The sequence below is a fragment of the Mus caroli genome, unplaced genomic scaffold (genome assembly GCF_978045245.1).
Source record: "Mus caroli unplaced genomic scaffold, Mus_caroli_1 scaffold_6, whole genome shotgun sequence".
NCBI classification, from domain to species: Eukaryota; Metazoa; Chordata; class Mammalia; order Rodentia; family Muridae; genus Mus; species Mus caroli.
Window position 1 is genome coordinate 143,522,744 of NW_028227261.1, and position 22,887 is coordinate 143,545,630.

Genomic DNA, 22,887 nt, shown 5'->3' on the forward strand with positions numbered 1-22,887 from the left:
GCTTCTGACATCTACTGGACACACAATGCAACTGGCCTTTCAGGAACTAGTTTCTAGTCAGTAAGTATGTATCCAGGATTGTAACAGAATTTAAGGAAATATGACTAAACTGGGCAGTACACTTTTAATCTCAGCATGTGAAAGTCAAAGGCAGGTGGATCTCTTGAGTCTCAGGCCAGTCTGGTCCACAGATTGAGTGACTGGGCAGTACTGGAAAATGTGCTACCATTTTCTACAATTCCAGCCCTTTTTGTTGTGAGACAGGGTTTCACTAAATCTGCCAACTTTGCACTTCCCCCATTTGAGCCTCTTGGGGGAGCTGGAGTTATAGGCATGTGCCTGGCTACAACTTTTTGTTATGAAATCCTGTATTTTTTCAATTAAAATATTTTTTCTATAATATATGCTGATCATTGTTTCCCCTTGTATCCTCCCATATCTTTCCCACCTTCTGCTCCACAGATCTTCTTCCTCTCCTTTTAGAAAACAGACAGACAAGAAGGAAAAGGCACGAAAAACACAAGAACAAAACCCATAAGAATACAAAACTGGGAACCATAATGTATAAGCAAAAAAAAAAAAGCCCAAACAGTGACATGAGACCAAAAAAAAAGACAAAAATAAAGACAAAAGAGGGAGGAAGAAGAGGAGGAAGAAGGAAGGAAGGAAGGGCGGGCTCCGGAAATACCCTTGAGCTCGTTCTGCTTTGGCCACCCACTGCTGGTCAGAGGCCTGCCCTTCAGCGGGGCAAGTGTTGAGAAAAGGAATTTTCCTTTGCAAGTAGGTGTCAAGTGGAGGGCGAGTTCCTGGTCAAGGATGAGAGCTTCTGCCCACTTCCTCCTCTCACGGCTGGGACCCCATCCAGCTTGAACCTTAAGGTTTCTCCTACTGTGATAAACATAATCAAAATGCAAGCGGGGGTGGAAAGGGCTAATTTGGCTTTCTCTTCCACAATCAGTGCTCATCAGCCTGGAGGCGGAGATGATGCAGAGGCCATGAAGGAGGTCCCCATGATTTTCTCAGCCTTCTTATAAAACCCAGTGCCACCAGCGCAGGGGTGGCACCACCCACAATGGGCTGGACTTCTCCCCATCAATTACTGTAACCATACTTTTCAATACTTTATTGAGTTCTTATCTCTACTACCCTTCTGCACCCCAATCTCTTCTAATCCTGCAACAGTAGGTAGGCAAGAAAGAAGGTTAGAGGGTAGAAAGGCAAAAAAGAAGGGCTTTGGGTCTCTTTAGATTACTTTCTGCTGATTAGAAGGGTTGACTTCCTAGCAGCAAGTCCAATCTTCACCATCAGAGTATCTTCAACCAGTGATTCTGCAAACCTACAATGCTGCAGCAAAACAGCAAAACAGCAAATGCAACAGCAGGAACCAGCAGCAACAGGGCGAGCAGCAGGGAGAGCAGCAACTGCCATGCGCCAACTTGGGGATCTCATATTCATACCCTCTCAAGAGTTCCCAGAATTCCAAACATAAGCTGTTTGTAGCTGGCAAAAGTCATGCGCTTCCTAGAGCACGAGCCAAATCGTAGCTGCTGTGGACAACCTGAAGCAGCCGCATATCCCACACCTGGGATTAAAACAAAAACATAATCATATAACTGGGAGGTTTGTTTGTTTGTTTGTTTCAAGACAGTGTTCTCTGTGAAACAGGATCTGGCTGTCCTGGAACTCACTCTCTAGACCAGGCTGGCCTTGAACTCAGAAATCCACCTGCCTCTGCCTCCCGAGTGCTGGGATTAAAGGCATGCACCACCACACCTGGCAACATTTTTTTATACCCTAAACAAATTAAGATTTGGTGTCTTTAATCTTTAATAGGGAAAACAGTAAGGCTATAACTATCTAGTCTTCAACTCCATCAGAGACCCAAGAAGGATGAATATTACCTGAGTAAACAGGCAGTGCAGAGCAAGCAGCTTCCAAATCTATATCACAGACTGCTGGCTCAGGTGCTCAGTCACCTAGGATTCCCCTGTATCAGTAGGGCAGCCAGTCTTTGGCCAGTAGGGTCAGAGTATCTGACAGACTGTTCGTGAAGCAGAAATTTTGAAGGACTGGCCTACCTTGTCTCAGCAAAGTGGATCAGTCAACTTCCCAGTGTCCTGCTTTTCCACAGTTTGGAGAGCCTGCTGTCAGCCATTGAGGTAAGGGGCAGGTTTTTTGCCCAGTGGCCATGTTTGCCACAACTGAAGCGAACTCCATGTGGAGGTCCTTCTGTGCTCATCATCATCTTTGAAGTAGATTGGGAATGTTACCAGGAGCTGATGTGTCTGTCAAAAGAGCCTTTTGTTACTAAAACATCTTAAATGCCATATCTGCAGATCTCTGAAGTGTTTGAGGACCACCCAGTTATCTAAAGTAGCTCTGAATAGGCAAGCATTGCTTGTTTCGAGCTATTTACTCTCTGTTTAAATTGAAAACCTATACAGAAGGCTAAATAAAGCTTATGCTGTAATTAACTACACTAATCCCTAGCAAGTCCACACCTGTGATTAGTTACAGGTGACTGACTACTAACTAGCATTTTTTTTAATTTTTAATATTTTTATTACATATTTTCCTCTAACTAGCATTTCTTAACTATCCTAAGCAGTTTACATGAGTGTCTTTAGAGACTCAAACTTTACATCAGGTTTTTAAATGAGTTGCATATGCACAATGCTTTAAACAAGAGTTGAAACATATATACAGTATGTTATAGCAAATATAACCTTAAATTTCTATCAATATGCAATAATCCATACCAATGTAAAATATTTGAGACTTATTGTTGCTTTCTTTATATTATTTATTTATTCACTTTATATCTCGATCACAGCATGTGTATGTGAGAGAGACAGTGAAAGGATCCTCATGAGATTATTTTTTTAAGATTTAATTATTTATTATATATGCAAGTACACTGTAGCTGTCTTCAGACATACCAAAAGAGGGCATCTGATCTTATTACAAATGGTTGTAAGCCACCATATGGTTACTGGGATTTGAACTCAGGACCTCTGGAAGAGCACTCAGTGCTCTGAGCCATCTCTCCAGCCCCACTCATGAGATTATTATTGACAACTATGGTAACTAAGCCAATTAAAAGTATATGAGTCCCTTTATTAGCCAGCAACCAAGAGTGGCTCATGCCTAAGAGTCTCTTGGTTCCCAAGCTCAGGGGTACAGTGTTTTTATTAATTTATTTTTATTTTATTTTTATTTACTTCATTTTTAGTTTTGGTCTTTCAAGATCAAAGAGTTTCTCTGCATAGCCCTGGCTGTAATAGAGCTGACTCTGTAGACCAGGCTGGCCTTGAACTCAAAGATTCATCTGCCTCTGCCTCCCAAGTGCTGGGATTTAAGATATGTGCCACCACTGCCCAGCATGGGGTACAGTATTTTTAAAGACCAAAACCATAATTACATGTGCTTGTGCAGGTACATCAGTGAGGGTCTTGGGGTGGCCTAGTAATGTCTGCTTTCTTGCAGAGCTTCACCGTGTTTCCAGACAGCATGACAATTATTTTTGCTTACACTTCCTCTTCATTATTTTAGACGTATATTTTTCATCCATTATTTTTGTTAGTACATATGGACCACAGTCAGGGTCATGAACAGTTCCAGCATCTTGCCAAGGAAGTCGGACTATTGTGGAGTAGAAGGGTGGGATATAAGACAGAGTTAGGACAAGACAGCGTTACCTTAGTCAGCTTTAGCAGCAAGTTCGTTAACTCACTGAGCCATCTATTTGTCCTTTTTTTCCCGTTGTAAAATATCTATTTATTTAGAGACAGGGCCTCATGTAGCCCAGAGAAACCTTGGCCACACAGTGTAGCTGGGATTGGTCTTGAGGTCCGTATCCTCTTACCCCTACCTCCTAGGTGCTGTAAGTACCAGCAGGCACTGCTATGCCTGTGCCACCTAAGAAAGTTTTGATGCTAGACTGCTTGGTGTTTATATTTTAGTACCATTATTTATGAATTTTGTTTTACATAACCAGCTAAAATGTCTTTCTTGAAGAGTTTTGAGTGAAAAAAAACTGTATTTTAATAAGTTTCAAGATTTTTAGTATATCCATCTCAAAATAGTCTTTCCCATGGGCCTGAGCGATGGTGCAGTTGTTTTGAGCACTTTGTGCTGGTGCAGAATGTGCAGGAGTGGTTCCCAGTATTCCTGTGTTGGCTTGCAGTTGTCCATAGCTGGTTCCAGGGGATCTAATACCCTCTGGTGTCTGCCTCAGGCACCAGGGACACACATGCATGCAAAACATTTATATACATAAAATAAATCTAAAAATATTTTAATAAAACATATGCTTAATTTCTTATTTTTTATTTTACTTTTAATGAATATGGGTTTTTGCCTTCGTGCTTGGTGTCTGTGGAAGCCAGAATCTTCTGAGGTAGTCCTTCAGCTTCACTTCTGTCATATTTTAAAAGTTCAGAAAACTGGGTGTAATGGCACATGAGTATATGAGTCTTTGCCTCAAAAATAAAGGAAACATGCCATAACTAGTGACAACTGAGACAAAACTAGCTGTTGAATCAAGCAACAGTCTTCAGGCACAGCACAATGTGTCCTGCCAGTTTTTAAAGCCTGGTCACAACTGATGATTCCTGGTATTAGCAACTTTGTCTGGTATTTGCCCAAGACCTTTGAGCACCTGTTAATCTCAAAGATGGAAAGAGAAGGACCACAGACTCAATTCAACATGGCCAAATTAATTAAAGCAAGCAAATAATTATTTCTTTTGTATGTGCATTGGTAATTTGACTTCATGTTTGTCTGGGAAAGGAGTTGGATCCCCTGGAACTGGGGTTACAGACAGTTGTAAGCTGCCATGTGGTTGCTGGGAATTGAACATGGGTCCTCTGGAAGAGCAGCCAGTGCTCTTAACTGCTGAGCCATCTCTTCAGCCCTTGCAAGCAAATAGTTAAAGGAAGATTTTTAAATTCATGTACACAGACCTCTTACCAAGATGTGGCTCAAGAGTTTAGCATTGAATATGAGGAAGACAAAGCTTTTATAGTTCAGAAGTAGGGGTTTTTCAAATGGATTTAGCAAGCAAAATAGGTGGGGTTACAGGAGCAGAACATCATAGCAAGCTTTTCCTAAGGGCATCCTGAAACAAAGACATGGTTGCAAGGTGAGCATAAACCTGGTAGTTATAACAAGGTAGCCATGACAACCCTTATGAAATGGAGGTAGGGTTGCAAGATGGTTAAAAAGAAATTTTGAAACAAAGACATAATTATCATTCCTGGAACAGGCAGTACAGAACCATTTGTACTTAAGGTCACAGGTTTCATGTGAAGCATAGCCTGATCCTTGAAAAACAAGTTTAATCATAAAGAGGAATGAACCTAATTTGTCATTACTGTGAGACGGCTTTTAAGCCAAAGAGGCTGATTCTTCCGAACCCACCAGAGGTCTCCTAAATGTCTAGTTTTCCCATTTCAGTTAAGTTGGGCCTTTCTGGGTTCTGTCTCAGCTTCTAGTCTCAGCTAGACATCCTGTCTCAACTAGATATCCTGTCTCAGCTAGACATCCTGTGCTGGGCCTCTCCAAACCCTAGACATGGACCTAGTGTTGTGGAACATCCTTGTGGTTCCTTGCCTGTGTTGTGCAACCTAAATGTTGAAACCCTGCCAATGGGGGCTCAAGTGCTGGGCCTCTAATTTTCTCAGCCTCCAGTATCACCAGGGTATACTCTGAGTCCAAGGCAAGGCAGAAAAAGAACTGGTGGTTCTGGCTGAACTCCCAAATAACCAGAAACAAGTGAACCATGGGACTGACATTCTCTCTCTCTCTCTCCTTCCCTCCCTCCCCCTCCCTCCTTCTCTCCCTTGGCCCTTTTTCCTGAATGTAGGATTGCCAGGCCTCATTACACCCCCATATCACTAGACCAGGATCCCACAGAATCAGAACAGATCCAGAAACCAGGCATTATAGGAAAAAAAATTAGGAGTTTCTGTGAATTACCATAGGAGGCCTACATAAGAAAGGAAAGAAGGGAGGGAGGGAGGGAGGGAGGGAGGGAGGGAGGGAAGAAAGAAAGGAAGAAAGAAAGAAAGAAAGAAAGAAAGAAAGAAAGAAAGAAAGAAAGAAAGAAAGACTGAAAGACTCACAGCTATCCTTACTTTGAAGTGGCTGTTCACTCATGCTCTTGGGCCAACTGAAGGCGTGCCACAGTGTCCTCAGTATGAGTCATGCACTGCACAACAAAATGAAACTATTGCATTCTATTGTTATGGAATAATCTATATACATTCCTCATAGCAGACTATAAAGTACTATTGTGCTTTCTTCCAGAATATTGACATGAGGAAACATTTTGTTTAAGGCAGTTTTCATGATTGACAAGTTGCTCTCTTGTGTGTTTCCTTTCTTATTTGATAATAACTTAACTTGCTTATGTAGCTGAGGTTGGCCTTGATAATGAACCTTCTGCCTCTACTTGTCACGTTCTGGGATTACAATAGGAATTACAATGTACAACCTGGTACAAACTTTTTTGTAGCCGTCAAGTGTCTACTAAACCAAACTGTGTATCATTCTTGCCATTGCAGCAGTAGGGAACCTGAGGCAAGTTGAGAGCAGCCTTGGCCATATAGAGAGATCCAGTCTCAAAAACAAACAAACAAACATCTACTAATCCAAAGGACCTGCCTAGAACGTCTTGCCTGGCTTTGAAATCATCGTGACAAGTCCAGGACTACTCGTTGCTCTGCACTTGAAACTCAGTTTTCTTTCTTTTCTTTCTTTTTTTTTTTTTTTGAGACAGGGTTTCTCTGTATAGCCCTGGCTGTCCTGGAACTCACTTTATAGACCAGGCTGGCCTCGAACTCAGAAATCCGCCTGCCTCTTCCTCCCAAGTGCAGGGATTAAAGGCGTGCGCCACCACGTCCGGCGAAACTCAGTTTTTTGTTTGAAAAATCCGCTGGACATAGGGAATGGATCTGGCCTACAGTCTATGACATTCCCAGCGTCACGAAAAGCTTGCTCTGGCTCCTGCTTTCCTGTGAGGATCAGCAAGGAGCGAGGGCGGCGGCGGGGACTCGTTCCTCCCAGGAGCATTGCCATCCCGTGGCCATCGTGGGCATGGCTGAGGCGCTCTGGCGAAACGCTCCGGCCGGGCCCCGCTCCCTGCACTCTGGTTCCCGGAGCGCCTTGGGGGGACCCAGTTGGCGGAGACACCAGAGGGGGGCGGGTCAGGAAGTGGGGGCGCGGCAGCCGGGAGCTGGCCGGGGCGGCCGCGGGGTTTGGATACTCGGAGGTTTGGGAGACTCCGGGCTGCTCGGGAGTGGTAGGGCCACTCGGGACTCCGCGGAGACGATGGCAAAGGAAGAAGGTGAAGGTTCCGGCGTGCAGCGGGCCAACTGCCGCGGCGGGCCCCGGAGAGGGGGCCGGGCCTGGCTGCTGGCTGCGGGCCGCGGGGAGCTGGGCGGGCGGGGACGCGCGCCCCCGAGTTTGCAGAGAAACCGGGCGCGAGCCGAGAAAATGGCCCAAAGTTTTGTCTCCCGAAATAGGACGCAGAAGTGGAACTTAAAATCAGGAGTCTCGGAAAGGAAGCTGTTGTTGGGTGGCGGGGCTGCGGGTCCGGAGTTGCTCCGCAGTGGAAAGCAGGACGAGATTGGGTGGGTTCTGGCTGCAGGCTGGAAGCTTTGGGTGCAGACTGGGAGGGATCGCACCCCTCGCGGGAAACTGAGGCTGGGATCTGGGATGGACGCGCAGAACCTGACGGAGTTCACTTGTGCTCTAAGGGATAACAAATGCCAAAGGGCAGGGGCATGTAAGTGGTTTAGGGGAGGAGGAGGTCAGTTTTAGGGTTAAAACTGATGGACTGGAGAGAGCTCTGCACGCTCCTCAGGGTCAATGCCAAGGGAATTTATTATCTAGCCAGCAATATTTATCCATAGAGGATTCGGACAGTGAGCAAAAGATAGGAAGCTGTAAAAAACTTAGCACTGTATGATACATAGTGTAAAAAAGTATTGGTGGCGTAGTAACTTCATAGGATGTGTATGCACGATTGAGCTCTTGGACTTCATTCGCTCGGATGAGCAGTTACATGTTTTCATTCTGCTGGAAAGCAGTTTTTATCTTACGGAGTGGAGTTGTGAATTCGACCGTTAGTTATCTGGTTTAGATTTAAGTCGTTGAACCAAGGAGACAAGAAGGGACTTTGAAGAATTCAATGGAAAGCCATTTTTCAAAAAGACTATTAGAAGTACATGCTGACTGGGACTAGATGTCCTGTCTCTGAGGTCATGATTCAGCCATTCCTCCTCTTCCTGCAGCTCTTCGTGTTAAATTTCATGCACATTTAAGATACTACCTAAAATCAGCTTCAAAGCAGGTTGCTGGTAAGGAAGAATGTAATTCCACCTTTTTCTTTAGCTATATCTGTGTTTGCAATGTGCTATCATTTGACAAAGATTTTTTTAAACTTTATTTTTGTGATTAGTTACAAATCTGTGTGGGTAGGTTGATAAACCAGTTTGTCCTTGTGAGCACATTAATACTTAACACAGGAAAAAATAGTGCAGTGCCACTAAAACTTGATATTGTAAATATACAGAAATTGCATTTAAGATGTAATTATTATACTTAATAACTATGATGTGGACCTTTTTAAAAGGCTATATCATTTTGTAAAAGTAGTTGACTATAAACTGTTAAATGATTTTTGGTTATAGAATTACAGGTAATCTAAAAACATGTGTTTTATTCAGGACAATTACTGGGTGGCAGTTTTATTAAAATAATGGGTTCTTTCAACAAATGTTTAATTCCTTGGCTAAGTCTCTATTCTTTTGGGTGCTGGGATATAATAGCCAACAAAATATAAATATTTATTGTAATGATGTTTGTGATGATAATATTTACAGCAAACATGTCCCGTGTCAGGAATTTCCCTGAATCCCTTCTGTTTACGTATCGTGTATTTATTGTGTTAAAATTAGGCCAGTCTCTATATTTTTGTTTGAATTCAGGTCAGGTACAGTTTATAGCTTCTGGCTTATTCACAGGTCCTTCAGCAGCCTCTTTGTTGTCCAGCTGTCCCTGGAAGTAAATGTTCTTCCAGACGCCTCTCCTGTACTGTGTGTGCAATGGTGCTTGCATTGCTGCTTCCTGAAACAGATACAGGCTTTGAGGAGAACAGTGTTAGCATTTCTCTTGGACCCTCTCTATTCTACATGGACATCTAGAAGCCTGTTTGTAGCTCTGTTGGCTCATGTGCCTATGATGGGACTAGAGATTGAAGTAGCAGGTTATTCTTGTGGATATGTAGTCATCATTTAGTTTGGCTTTTTCCTTCTTCTCTCTCTCTCTCTCTCTCTCTCTCTCTCTCTCTCGCTCTCGCTCTCGCTCTCGCTCTCTCGCTCTCTCTCGCTCGCTCGATCGATTGCTTTCATTTCCTTTGGTTTTTTGAGACAGGGTTTCTCTGTGCAGCCATGGCTGTCCTGGAAGTGAACTTGTAGACCTAGCTGTCCTCTGCTGGAATTAAAGGCATGTACCACCCAGGACTTAATAAGCTCTGTTGCCTAACTATATCATCACCATAACATTACTTTTGTCTTTCAGTTGTGAAGTTACATGAACAATGATAGAGAGGAGGTGAGAAGTTTGCACTCAATTAGCTTCTGGTTTTTAGTGCCAGGCAAAAATGACAAAGTAGATAAACTGGCTAAAATACGTGTTGTCTTTGTCAGGTCTTACTGTGTAGCTCTGGCTAGCCTGGAACTGGCTTTGGAGGCCTTGAGCTCACAGAGACCTGCCTGCCTGAGTGCTGAGATCATAGTAAGTCACCAGACCCAGCTCAGGTTGTGCTCTTCTTGCTGCTAAAATTTAATGCAACTAAACGTGACATTAAAAATGAATGATTTTTTCTTTTAAATATATATATATATATATATACATATATATATATATTTAAGATGGTAGTTACAATTACATTATTCCCCCCTTCCCTGTTCTCCCTCTAAACCTGACGTACACCCCTTCTTGTTCTCTTTCAAGTTCATGGTCTCCTTTTCATTAGCTGTTGCTGTATGCACATATGTATATGAATATACATACATATAGTCCTAAATATATACTGTTCAGTAGGTATAGTGGGACTTGTATGTGTGTTTTCAGGGTTGAGCATTTGTTATTGGATAACCCATGGTGTATGCTCTTCCCCTGGGGTAGACCATTTCTCCAACTCTCAGCGTTCCTTAGATGTCTTGAGTTTTTCTGGGTTTTTTTTGTTTGTTTTGTTTTGTTTGTGACACAGGGTTTCTCTGTCTTCCCTGGTTGTCTTGGAACTCACTCTGTAGACCAGGCTGGCTTCGAACTCAGAGATCTGCCTCCTGCCTTTGCCTCCCTCCAGAGCTGTGGGATTAACGGCGTCTGCCACCACCATCTGCTTCCTTGTCTATGTTGGCATGTCCATTATTGCTCTTGTTTGGGTCATGTTCAGGCAGTCATGTTGGTGAGACTTCATGGCTCACCAACTTCATGTAGCTTCTGCCATTCCTAGGAGACAGAGGCTCACAGCAAACTCCTTATCCTCTGCCTCTTACAATCTTTCCACCCCTCTTCTGCAACGTTCCCTGAGCCTTATGCATGGGAGTTGTTCTCACCAATTGGGCCTGTGGTCTGGGGTGCAGAGAGAAGTTCCCAGGGTGAGGGGCGAGGAGCACACTGGACACGGCTGTAAAAGTGGTGGGCGTTAGACATCACACCAGTCTACTAAGTCACTTCTTTTTTCCATGCTGCTATTTAAAGACATTTTAGTAAGCATGTGCTGGCTTGGAAACAGTTTCAGAACATCTTTGTTTTATTCAGTTTTCAGAGTAATGCTAAGGAGCTGTCTGTGTGACCAGAGTAGCTATTCTCTTTGCTGCTGATTCTTTCCTTTGGTCTCACATTTTATAGCATAACTACCGAAGTACAGGAAAGAAGAGAAAGCAAAGCCTGGGTCCCATTACTAACTCGACAGGGCACTCCGGTCTGCCAGAGTAGTTATCCATCTCAGGAGGTAACTTAGGGGGTATGTTCTCTATCTCAAATTTCTGTTTAAGTTGGAGTCCCTTATTTTCTCATTTGGAACTTAATTTACTAGTTTCGAAGTAACTTCTGTATTACAGTTTTTAAAAAGTAGAGACCCAGCCGGGCGTGGTGGCGCACGCCTTTAATCCCAGCACTCGGGAGGCAGAGGCACGTAGATTTCTGAGTTCGAGGCCAGCCTGGTCTACAAAGTGAGTTCCAGGACAGTCAGGGCTACACAGAGAAACCCTGTCTTGAAACAAACAAACAAACAAACAAACAAACAAAAAAGTAGAGACAGAAAAGGTAAGCAGTTTGGTATTGCAGCATTTTTTCCAAGCGCTTCCCATGATATTATAGGACTGAAAACTAGCACCTCCATGTGTCAGAGTCCACGATGACCCCACAGCTTCCGGGAGCACACTGTGAAGAAGGAGAGGCTAGGCTCAGCACTCAAGCATCCTAGTATGTTCAGGACCCTTCGTTTAGTTCCAAATTCTGGAAAGAAAAATGATGTTGTGTGCCTGTAATCCCAGCATTTAGAAGGCTGAGGCAGGAGGATCATGTGTTTGAGGCTACTCAAGATCCTGCCTTTAAAAAGGAAAATAAAAGCCATAATTTTATGATAAATCCATTGTATTTTGAACAAAAATTGTTGGTCTGCAAATGATGGCTTTCATAATCTCAGGTAACTATCATAGTAAGGACAGTAGTCACCTCGAAACTTCGGGGAAGAATAACTTATTCTAGAACATTTAAAATAGCGTCCCTGCAGGAGGAGACCCTGCAGACTCTTACCAGCTGGATTCCCAGATCACGAGCTGCTGGGGGAGTGGTGGGGAATGCATGTTTGTTGTTTCCAGCCGTATACTGAAGACAGCTTTGAGGAAGAGGCACAGATGCTCTGACACTCCAGATATTCCGTGCACTAATGGGTCTCAGTGTGACTGCTTTAGTCACATCATCTCCAGGCTTTTCTCTTTGTCATAGATGTTAGACTTGATTCCGTCTGTATCAGAGTTGTGCCATTTATGTTTTTTTCAACCAGGGAAGCTCATTAGAGACAGGACTTGGGGCGCTCTACTGGGATCTGGCCATGTAGGTAACCTAACAAAAGTTGATTCACCTGAGATCTGAAGATCGATGAACACATTGCAATAATGTCTTCACTATTTTAAGGATCATCTGTAGAACCCCGGCAAAGGAAAAAGCAAAGAACTTCAGGAAGTCAGGAAGCCAAAGCAGAGAAGATCCGCAGAACCCCAGCTCCTGAAAGAGCTCCAAAATGTAAGTCAGATGGACCTGGGTGCAGTAGCACCCAGAGAATCATGCTGCAAAAATATGTTTTCATCATTCAGATGTGCACACTTTCAAAAATGATGTCTTTTGCCTTTTGTGTTTTGAGGTGTTGAGTGGGAACTAAACCTAGGCCTTGTGCATATGAGCTAGACAAGCTCTCTACCACTGGGCATGCCCCCATCTTACATAAAGATATTTTGAGATTAAATTTATGGTTAACACAGTTGGTTTTTGCGGTAGAACAACCCCTAAGCTGTATCACTTTACAATAAACATTTGTACCTTAATTATGGCCCATGTTGTGGCCATGATATGACAGATATTTATTTCTGATCTGTTATATGTTTCAATCATGGGTTGGCTGGCTTGGCTTCCTGTGCCAGGAAGGAATAGCCCCTGTTTGGGACACATTTTTCTTGGCACAGAGGAGAAGAGAAGGAAGGCCTCTTGGAGGTTCTGCTGGACTGACCCAGTGTTCTTGGTCCAGGCAAGTGCTAGTCAGTCCAGACACTGGGTTACAGAAGGACACCGTTACTACAGGAAACTCTTAGAAGTCATGGTTATGGGTAGAAATACATAATCGTCTGTTTTTATTCATTTATTTATTTTATCACATTGGGGGTCAAGCCCTGGGGGGCTTTGAGTGTAGCTTGTACTATCAATGATCCATGACGATATTCTTCTCCTCGTAAGTATTGGCTCCTCTCTCTCTCTCTCTCTCTCTCAGACACACATCCCCTCCCCTGCATTACGGAACCCTCAGATAGCACATACTCTCCCCTGCACTAAGGGAGACAGCCAGTCTTATTTTGTCATAGCATCAGTTTTAAATCTTTTCTACATCAGGGCCAGCTAGGACTCATTCTGAGCCTAAGACCTATGAACTCAAAATGCAAGTTATCTGCAACATGTCACAGTCCTCAACAACAGTGGTTTCCTTCAAGGACTCAAGATCTTGGAAAACAGTTGTGTTTGAAGGTGTGATTGCCTTAATGAGCAGCTTCGAGTCAGCTCAGAGCAAAGGTGTGTAAGTTATTGGATGCACACTTCCAAAACTCCTCTCTAATGGAGTCATACAGACATTCTTCATCTGTTTGACCTCAAATTCTGGCATTTATAGTTTTGTCAATGAGTGAAATTCATTAGAGGCAATACTCAGTTGTTTTTTATTGTTGTTGTTTTTAAAACCAAAAAACAGGGAGTTGGCCTTGTAGATTTTTTTTTGTTTTGTTTTGTTTTTTTGTTTTTTGTTTTAGATTTTCGAGACAGGGTTTCTCTGTATATTCCTGTCTGTCCTAGAACTCACTCTGTAGACCAGGCTGGCCTCGAACTCAGAAATCTGCCTGCCTCTGCCTCCTGAGTGCTGGGATTAAAGGCGTGCGCCACCATGCCTGGCTTTTGATATTTTTTTGCCTATCATGTGATTATATGGTCAAATTTTAGACTCTCTGGGAAGGAAGTGTAAACCACATTGTATAATATAAATAAGGTAGGCACAGTTAACCACCCCTGTCAAGAAGGTAGAAACTCCCTTGAAATTCAGGTTTCCAGATGCCAGCCCAGAGCCTGTCAGTAAGTCGTCCTGTACTGTGGACCTGCCTCGGGCCTACCTGGCTTTCCTGTGTATGCCCCGTCTCAGTATACACTCTTAGATAGTGTGATGCTGTAAATCCTTCTGTTTGAAAGGAAGGAAGAGCTGGAGACACAGCACAGTTGCACAGCAGTTCAGAAATCCTGCTAAGCACAAGGTATCGCCTTACCCTGGGCTAGGAAATCTTTTTCTTTAATTTTTTAAAAAGTTTTTACAATTTATTTGTGGTTTTGATAACCATTTAATATAAGTATTTGAAAATGGGGTATATTGTTTACTTTCATGGAACAAATATATAAATATGTAAGTAGGCAATGTAACTTTTGATAAACCAGGGTGTTTTTCTCTTTTATTTTTAAAAAACAAATTTAAATTGGATATTGTTTATTTACATTTCAAGTGTTATCCCCTTTCCTGGTTTTTCCTCTGCAAACCCCCATTCCTGTTCCCTCCTACCCTGCTTCTATGAGGGTGCTTCCCCATTTACCTACCCACTCCTGCCTCACCACCCTAGCATTCCTCTATACTGGGGCATCAAGCCTTCATAGGACCAAGGGCCTCTCTTTCCACTGATGCCAGATAAGGCCCCTTCAGCTCCTTCCGTCCTTCCCCTAACTTCTCCATTGGGATCCTTGTGCTCAGTCCAATGGTTGGCTGTGAGCATCCGCATCTGTATTGGTCAGGATCTGGCAGAGCCTCTCAGGAGACAGCTGTATCAGGCTCCTGTCAGCATGCACTTACTGGCATCTGCAATAGTGTCTGGGTTTGGTGTCTGCATGTGGATTGGATCCCTAAGTGGGACAGTCTCTGGATGGCCTTTCCTTCAGTCTCTGCTCCACTCTTTGTCCCTATATTTCCTTTAGACAGGAGCAATTCTGGGTTAAAATTTTGGAGACCATGAAATTCACAGGCAAATGGATGCATCTAGAAAATATCACCCTGAGTGAGGTAACTCAGTCACAAAAGATCATATATGGTATGTACTCAACTAATAAGTGGATATTAGGCAAAGAGTGTGGAATACCCATGATACAACTCACAGACCACATGAAGCTCAAGAGGAAGGAAGACCAAAGAGTGGATGCTTCAGTCCTACTTAGAAGAGGGAACAAAATAATCAAGGGAAGTAGAGGGTGGGGGAGACTTGGCAGGAAGAGGGGGGGGGAGAAAAGGGGACAGAATCAGGTGTGGGAGGAGATGGAGGAGATGTACAGAGGGTCAGGAAATTGAACAGAGGTGTATAGCATTGGGAGATGGGGAACTGGGGGTAGCTACCAGAAAATCCCACATGCCAAGAAAGCAGGAGCCTCCTAGGACTGCACGGGGATGACATTAGCTGAAATACCCCACAAAGGGGAGGGAGAACCTGTCGAGACCATATCAAAAGGTGAAGCCTGTCCCTTCCTCCCACCCCCCATTTGAGGGATGGTACCACCCACCCATCTCCAAAATGTTAACCCAGAATTGCTAGGAAATCTTTTTTTTTTAAAGATTTATTTATTTATTATATGTAAGTACACTGTAGCTGTCCTCAGACACACCAGAAGAGGGAGTCAGATCTCATTACGGATGGTTGTGAGCCACCATGTGGTTGCTGGGATTTGAACTCTGGACCTTCGGAAGAGCAGTCGGGTGCTCTTACCCGCTGAGCCATCTCACCAGCCCTAGGAAATCTTTTGTGAGGAGGCTGAGAAAGGAGAATTGAGAGCTCAAGAGTGAAAGACAAGCCAGGCAGTGGTGGCACATGCCATTAATCCCAACACTTGGGAGGCAGAGGCAGGTGGATTTCTGAGTTCGCGGCCAGCCTGGTCTACAGAGTGAGTTCCAGGACATCCAGGGATACACAGAAAAACCCTGTCTTGGAAAAAAAAAAAAAAAAAGTGAGATATAAGTAATGCAAAGTGGAACCTTGTCACGAACAAACACAGAAGCACATTATACAGCGGCAGACATTTGATAATGCTGTTGCCATGGGTAGTTGCAGTCATTTTTAAAATGTATACATACTTAGACATTAATGTGTATAGGTGTTTTGTCTGCATGTTTGCATGTGAACCTCATGCATGCCTTGTGACTGCTGAGGTCAGAAATGTGTGTCAGATCCCCTGGAAATGGAGTTACAGATGCTTGTCAGCTGCCACAGAGGTACTGGGAGTGAAACCTGGGTCTTCTGGAAGAGCAGCCAGTGCTCTCAGTTACTGAGCAATCTCTCCAGGCCCTATATAATTAAGTAAGTAGATACTGCATGTAGATGCTGTATACACGTGTGAGTGCAGGTGTCTGCAGAGGGCAGTAGTGTCAAAGCCCTTGGAGCTAGAGTTACAGACAGCTGTAAGCCACCAGAAATGGGTGCTGGGGCTGAGCTGGCTGGGGTCCTTTGGAAGAGCAGCGAGTACTCTTTTGTCTTTCCAGCCCCATGCTTCGCAGCATTTCATTGTTTGACTGGACGTAATTGCTTCTTTTGGACATTTGGGTTTTCAGTATTTAATTATAAATGTTCATGCTGTGAATGTTGTGTTTTTGAGCATATATCTTGCAGGCATGTTTTGTATTAAAAATTTCTGTGTATGTGTGTGTGTGTCTGTCTGTCTGTCTATGTCTGTCTGTTTTCCTTTCTCTTTTTTTTTTCCCCAGACAGGGTTCTTCTGCAGCTCTTAATGTCCTAGAACTCAGTGTATAGACCAGGCTGGCTTTGAACTCAGTATAGATCCTCCTGCCTCTTGCCTCTCAGTGCTGAGATTAAAGGTATGCGCCATCATACTCACCCTTTGATTTTTTTTTTTTTTTTTTTTTTTTTTTTTTGAGACAGGGTTTCTCTGTGTAGCCCTGGCTGTCCTGGAACTCACTTTGTAGACCAGGCCGGCCTTGAACTCAGAAATCCGCCTGCCTCTGCCTCCTGAGTGCTGGGATTAAAGGCGTGTGCCACCATGCCTGGCTTTTTTTTTTTTTTTTTTTTTTTTTTTTTTTTTTGCATCATGTCCTCACTAAGTTGCTCTGCCTGGCTTCAGGTTCCCCAGCTACCCAAGTCACTGGATTTTCAGCTGCACCTCTACCTAATTTAGCCTTTGGGATTGTCTGTCAGAGTTTCAAAGGTCTGCAACTCTTGAGGTCTTAAGTGGGCATATGAACTTGTCTGAAGGCAGCAAGCAGATCTGAGAAAGCTGTTCAGTCAGTATGTGATTCAGTGACCATGTTTTGCTTTGGGGAAGGAAGTAAATATTTGTGCCTGTGGAAACAGTCAGTTACTATTTTATTATTCCCAAACACATGCTGTCTTTGCTAAAGTGCATGACACATCTCTTGATTACTGTTGGATTTGGACTACTTCTCTCAGGCACTGTTCCTCTGTCCTGGTAATAGCATGTCAGATAGAGTCACGCTAATCTGGATCTGTGAAGATACCAGAAGTCCAGGAACAAAGCTGAGCTGCTGAATTAAGCAGTAGCCTAAAAGAGAATTGTGAGAAATAAAGCTTTGTAATACAGAAACAAAAAAATGTTACCTATGCTATTGATATTGATACCTATGAAATTTTTTTTCTGTACTTGATCAGCATTTTACAACTGAAAGATTTATCTGCTTATGCTGGATTCTGACTGACCATGTAATTAAAAATCCTATACATTATTGTTTGTTTGTTTGTTTGTTTATGAAAAGGTCTTGCTAGGTAGCCCATGGTAGCCTAGAACTCATCTGAAGCCCAGGCTGGCTTTGAACTTGTGATCTAGCTGCTTGAACCTCCCTATCGATGGGATGCTGGGTATGTACTATTATTTTTAAATTGGTAGTTTAATTAATTAATTAATTTATTCATTTAGTTTTTTGAGGCAGAGCTTTTCTGTGTAGTGCTGGGGGTCCTGGAACTAGCTCTGTAGACCAAGCTGGCCTCAACTCACAGAACCTCCTCCCTCTGCCTCCCAAATGCTAGGAGAGCTAGGTGTGCACCAGATATTAGGCTGGCATTGCTTCACTTACTGTATATATTTATGAAAGTATACTTGTTTAGCACAATAATAATAACTGGTATTTGCTGTGCTCTTAGCATTGCTAATCACTAAATGCTTTGAGAATAGGAAATATATGTGTATATATTATATATTTATATGTGTATATGTATTTATGTGTGTGCTTATATGTAATATAATGATTATATATCATGATATTAGAAACAGTAACGTGAAAAAGCTAGGTAACACAGTGCATACCTGTGATGTCAATGCTTGGAAGGTGGAAGCAAGAGACTCAGGTTCACGTACAACCTCCACTATGTGGTGACTTAGTTCAACATATGATCCTTTAAAAAGCCAAATGGAACCAAGCCAAAACCAAATTTTAAGACAGTTATATTAAGTCTAGGTGTGGTGGCTCATACCTTTAATCTCATCACTTAGGAAGTAGAGGCAGGTGGATCTCCATGAGTTCTAGGCCAGCCAAGGCTACATAGTGAAACTGCCTCAAAGAACTAAAACCATAAAAGTTATATCATACTGACACTAATAGTTGATTATTGAATAGTTTAAAATATTTACAATATAATTGTTTTTATTTAGAAATATGCATTTTTTATAATAAATAAGAACCTTTGCAAACTCTAAGTTTTATTTGTCTTTTGGTGCTAGAGATTAAGCCTGGACCTTGCCCTGTGCTAAGCCCTCAGTCCTGAGATTTTTGTTTAACTGATCTAATAAATCAGAAAGTGGATTTCTCAGAGTTGTCTACTATTCCGTACCAGAGCAGTGGTTCCATGCCTTTGGGATATACTTCCTGTGCTATGTGGGACTGCATCCTCCTGTGCGCAGTCCAAGTGTGTCTTACATGTTCACCAGGAAGAGCTCCTATGCATGGATGCTTATATGTAAATAAACAGTTATATGTGTCCTTTGAAGACATCGTCATCAAAACTCATTCAAGTCCATACAATATAGCAAGGACTGTAGTTTACAGAACATATGTTAGTTTTTTTTTGAAAGGAAAACTATCAGTAGAGATTCAGAATGAGTGTTTATAAATATTAATAGATATTAATAGTTAGTTTATAGATATTAACCCATTCCTTTTTATCATTTAATGTCAGTGGGCATTTTTTTCATATCTTGTTTTTTTTAAATAGTTGTTTCTTAGTTTTGCTTGTTTTATTTTTATTTTTTTGAAACAGAGGGTTTCTATGTGTAGCGCTGGCTGTCCTGGAACTTGCTCTGTAGACAGCCTGGTTGGCCTCAAACTCAGAGGTTCGCCTGCCTCTGCCTCCCAGTGCTGGGATTAAAGACAAGCACCACCACTCCTCGCCTTTTTTTCCATGTTTCAACCAATTTTCAGTGTACTGTTCTTTCATGTTAATCATATTTGCCTTATGAAACAAATCTCTACAATGTGTCAGACTTAAAAATTGTTTTTTTACTAATTGTGTGTGTGTGTGTTTGTGTGTGTGTGTGTGTGTGAGAGAGAGAGAGAGAGAGAGAGAGGGAAAGAGAGACCGTGAGCACACATGGAGGATCAGAGACAACTTTTAGGAGTTAGTTCTCTCCTTTTACCATATTGGTCTGAAGGATTGAACTCAGGTCAGGTCATCATGATTGGTGAGTAGTACTTTCTCACACTAAACCTTCTTACGGGTTCCCTTGTTGGCATTTTACACTAGTGTGGTGCATTTGTTACAAGTAATAAATATTGAGGCATTCCCCTCAAATGAAACCTGTACTTTATTCAGATGTTCTTAGTCTTCACCTTATGTCTTTTTACTTTTGTTGTCGTGTTGTTTTGGTCTCTATGCACTGCACTGACAGTTTCCTAGGTTTTTGTTTTTGATGACCCTGACATCCATCTGTCCATTTTTCTTTCCTGACATCCCCCTGCCCGTCCGTCCGTCCATCCATCCATCCCTCCTTCTTATCTGACATCCATCCATCCATCCTTTCTTCTTTCTGGCTCTTCCTCTTTCCTTTGCTTGTAGTGGGGATTACCCCAGGACCTCACATATGCCAAGCAGGAGTTCCATCAGCTGAGCTTCTCATCTGGGAAGCGACCTGCTGAGCTGTCCTGTAGGATGGGCCTCTGTTGGAATTTGACTATCTTTAATATTCTTTTTCAGATGTATCATTTCAACGTTTTGCAAAGATCGTCATTGGCTGTCTCGCAGCCGTTATTAGTGGTATGATGCATGTTTTCTACTTGTCAGCTTACCATGAACGGAAATTCTGGTTTTCCAACAGGCAGGTAAGAAGAATTTTGAGAATATGAAAAGTGTTTTCACACACTATTATGTGTTTCTTAGGAGGTTGTACATATATTTGTTAAGTATGACAAGTCCCTTCTTATTTGTAGGTATTAGCAAAATGCTATAGAAGTTCTTTTGAGACACAGTTACAGTATTACCCTTAAAATATGTAATAAGCTGGGTGTGGTTGCAGGTGCCATAAATCTAGCACTGGCAGGCAGAGGTAGACAGAGCTCTGTGAAGTCTAGGTTAACTTGGTCTCCATAGCTAGTTCTAGGCTGACCAGGCCTACATAGTGAGACTGTCTCAAACAAAATGAAATAAGCTAATTTATAAACTAGAAACTATTAGGGTGTTCTCCTTGTACAGTGAATTTATCTGGGATTGTTTGAGGAAAATCTGGCCCAAGTGTATGAGAACTGGCTGCAAGAGGCACCAGACTGAAGAAAGACAGGCAGATCTAGGAGCTCATTTGTAGCTGTGAGTTGTGGACAGTAGCAAACTGAGTCCTTGAACTTGGAATGAAAAGGAAGTGATGGTAAAATGTCAGAACAAGCCCACTTTCTTCCAGACCAAATGCGCCGGGTAGGCACATTCCTGGTGCAGGATGGAGGTCCCATGTACCGCTCTAGCAGTTTGTCCATTTAGAGCATGCTGAGAAACAGGAAAAAGAGGTCAGAGCTACTCAGGAGCAGCATGGCTCCTCTGTCGGAAGATGGCTGTGGTCAGATCAAGCTGACTCTACGGACTTTCAGAAAAGTGCTATGGTATTGGTCAGCCTCTTAGTAGTTTTGGTAGTTCATATTTCAGGATTATGAATTTCAGCATTAAAATACTTTACTTTTTAGATTATGTAATTACACTTATATTATCTAATTTTAGAATTAGATTTTATAATTATGAGTTTTGGGGGAAGGTTGAAAATGATTAACAGATATAATAGGATTTACATTTTAATTTTATTATATATTTTTCAATTTTAAAATTGCATTTATTTATTTTGTGTATGTATGTGGTATAGCAAGTATCTTGATTCACCAAATCCTCTAACTGGCTCCAATAATAACATTAACATGTTGCCTCATCTCGATAGATGCCCCAGGAACACCCTCATAGAAGTAGAGGGAGGGAGTATGGGATAGGGGGTTTCCTGGGTGGGTGGGTGGGTGGGGACTGGGAAAGGGGATAACATTTGAAATGTAAATAAAGAAAATATCAAAAAAAAAAAAAAGATGTTGCCTCATGTTTAATGTTTGGTTTTCAGTTTCGGTATTTTACAGAATACATAATTGCTTTACTTTTTTTTTTTTTCCCGAGACTGGGTTTCTCTGTGTAGTCGTGGCTGTCCTGGAACTCACTCTGTAGACCAGGCTGGCCTCGGACTTAGAAATCCACCTGCCTCTGCCTCCCAAGTGCTGGGATTAAAGGCGTGCACCACCACTGCCCAGCTCATAATTGCTATACTTATATTTGAAATTTCATCATTTGACTTTTGGCTCTATGGAGTTTTAAGAGTTTGGAGCCCATACTGATGCTTTTGTGGTTTAGTTTTGTCATTCCTTATTTTTGAGCAAGTAGACACTGAGAACTCACTATGTAGGCCAGGCTGTCCAGGAACTAACTCACAATCTATCCACATCTGCCTCCAGAATGCTACGGTTAAGGGTGTGTGCCACCAGGCCTGTCCCAGAACTGGCTTCTTGATCCATAGGTGACTGACCATTTTACTGTGGCAGAAGGGACGAGGGAGCGCTGGGACCTGTTTGCTAAGTGACACTAATCCTGTCATAAAGGATTTGTCCTCACCACACACCCATATTCCAAATCCCTCTTTCAAATGCCATCGCACTAGGGATTGAATTTCCACATACAAAACTGGCCCGTATCTTGGACAGTAGCATTCAGACCAGAGCAGTGTTTAAATGGGAGAGCAGTTCATTGGGTAACTAGATCTGGAAAACATTTCCCTTTGGAGACTAACAGTGGAGAACATATATGGAAATGGAAATATTTTATAATAAAGAAACTCATAGAACTGTTTAATCTAGCCCTTTCAAAGTGTAACTACAGAAGTATTTGTATTTTTTACATTTATTTAAAGGCAGAGTCTTGTTTGTAGCCCAGGCTGGCCTTGAACTCTCTGCCCTCCTGTTTGACTTTTTAAGTGCTAGGATTACAGATACTTAGTGTGTACACTTAAGTACTCCAAACAGTTAAAATGTTTTACTTGTATTTGTTTGTTTGTTTGTTTGTTTATCGTGTGTGTGTGTGTGTGTGTGTGTGTGTGTGTGTGTGTGTGTGAGTGTGAGTGAGTGCGCGCGCTCAGGGAGATCAGAGGACAACTTTATCCTTCCAACATGTAGCTTCTGGGAATCAAACGGGTTATTAGGCTTAGTGGCAAATACTCTTACCCACTGAGCCATTGTATAGATCCTAAGGCTCTTTAATTAACAGTCAGTAAAGTCATAACTAGTTAGAACTTTGGGAAATTGCTCCTAGGGGCTGAGAGACAACTCAGTGGGCAAGAGTGCAAACTGCTCTTACAAAGGAGCCAAGTCAGCTCCTTGTTCCATGTCAGGCAGCTCAGAACAGCCTGTGACTGTGGCCTCCATAGATACCTGAATATGTATGTACAGGTACCTGAATGCAGGCGCACACACATGGGCGAGCACATGCACACGCACGCGCGCACATACACACACACACACACACACTTAAACATAATGAGTCTTTATTAAAAAGTGGTTCT

At 42.5% G+C, this 22,887-nt stretch overlaps 1 protein-coding gene and 1 long non-coding RNA gene across 2 annotated transcripts in view; one reads left to right on the forward strand and one right to left on the reverse strand.

Moving 5' to 3' along the window:
* Positions 1–1,234: 1,234 nt before the first annotated feature.
* On the reverse strand, positions 1,235–7,101 carry LOC147004430 (uncharacterized). The gene is made up of 3 exons (XR_015047264.1): positions 6,819–7,101; positions 2,079–2,285; positions 1,235–1,582 (listed from the first exon to the last, which is right to left on the reverse strand). It is a non-coding gene; the product is annotated as an uncharacterized LOC147004430 (long non-coding RNA).
* Positions 7,102–7,215: 114 nt separating this feature from the next.
* Dpy19l4 (dpy-19 like 4) overlaps positions 7,216–22,887 on the forward strand; it is a 57,587-nt gene continuing 41,915 nt past the window's right edge. Inside the window, exons 1-3 of the mRNA XM_021160112.3 lie at positions 7,216–7,348; positions 12,214–12,321; positions 20,013–20,137. Of these exons, the coding sequence (XP_021015771.1) occupies positions 7,333–7,348; positions 12,214–12,321; positions 20,013–20,137 (249 nt within the window). The 5' untranslated portion in view covers positions 7,216–7,332. The remainder of the gene's footprint in view (positions 7,349–12,213; positions 12,322–20,012; positions 20,138–22,887) is intronic.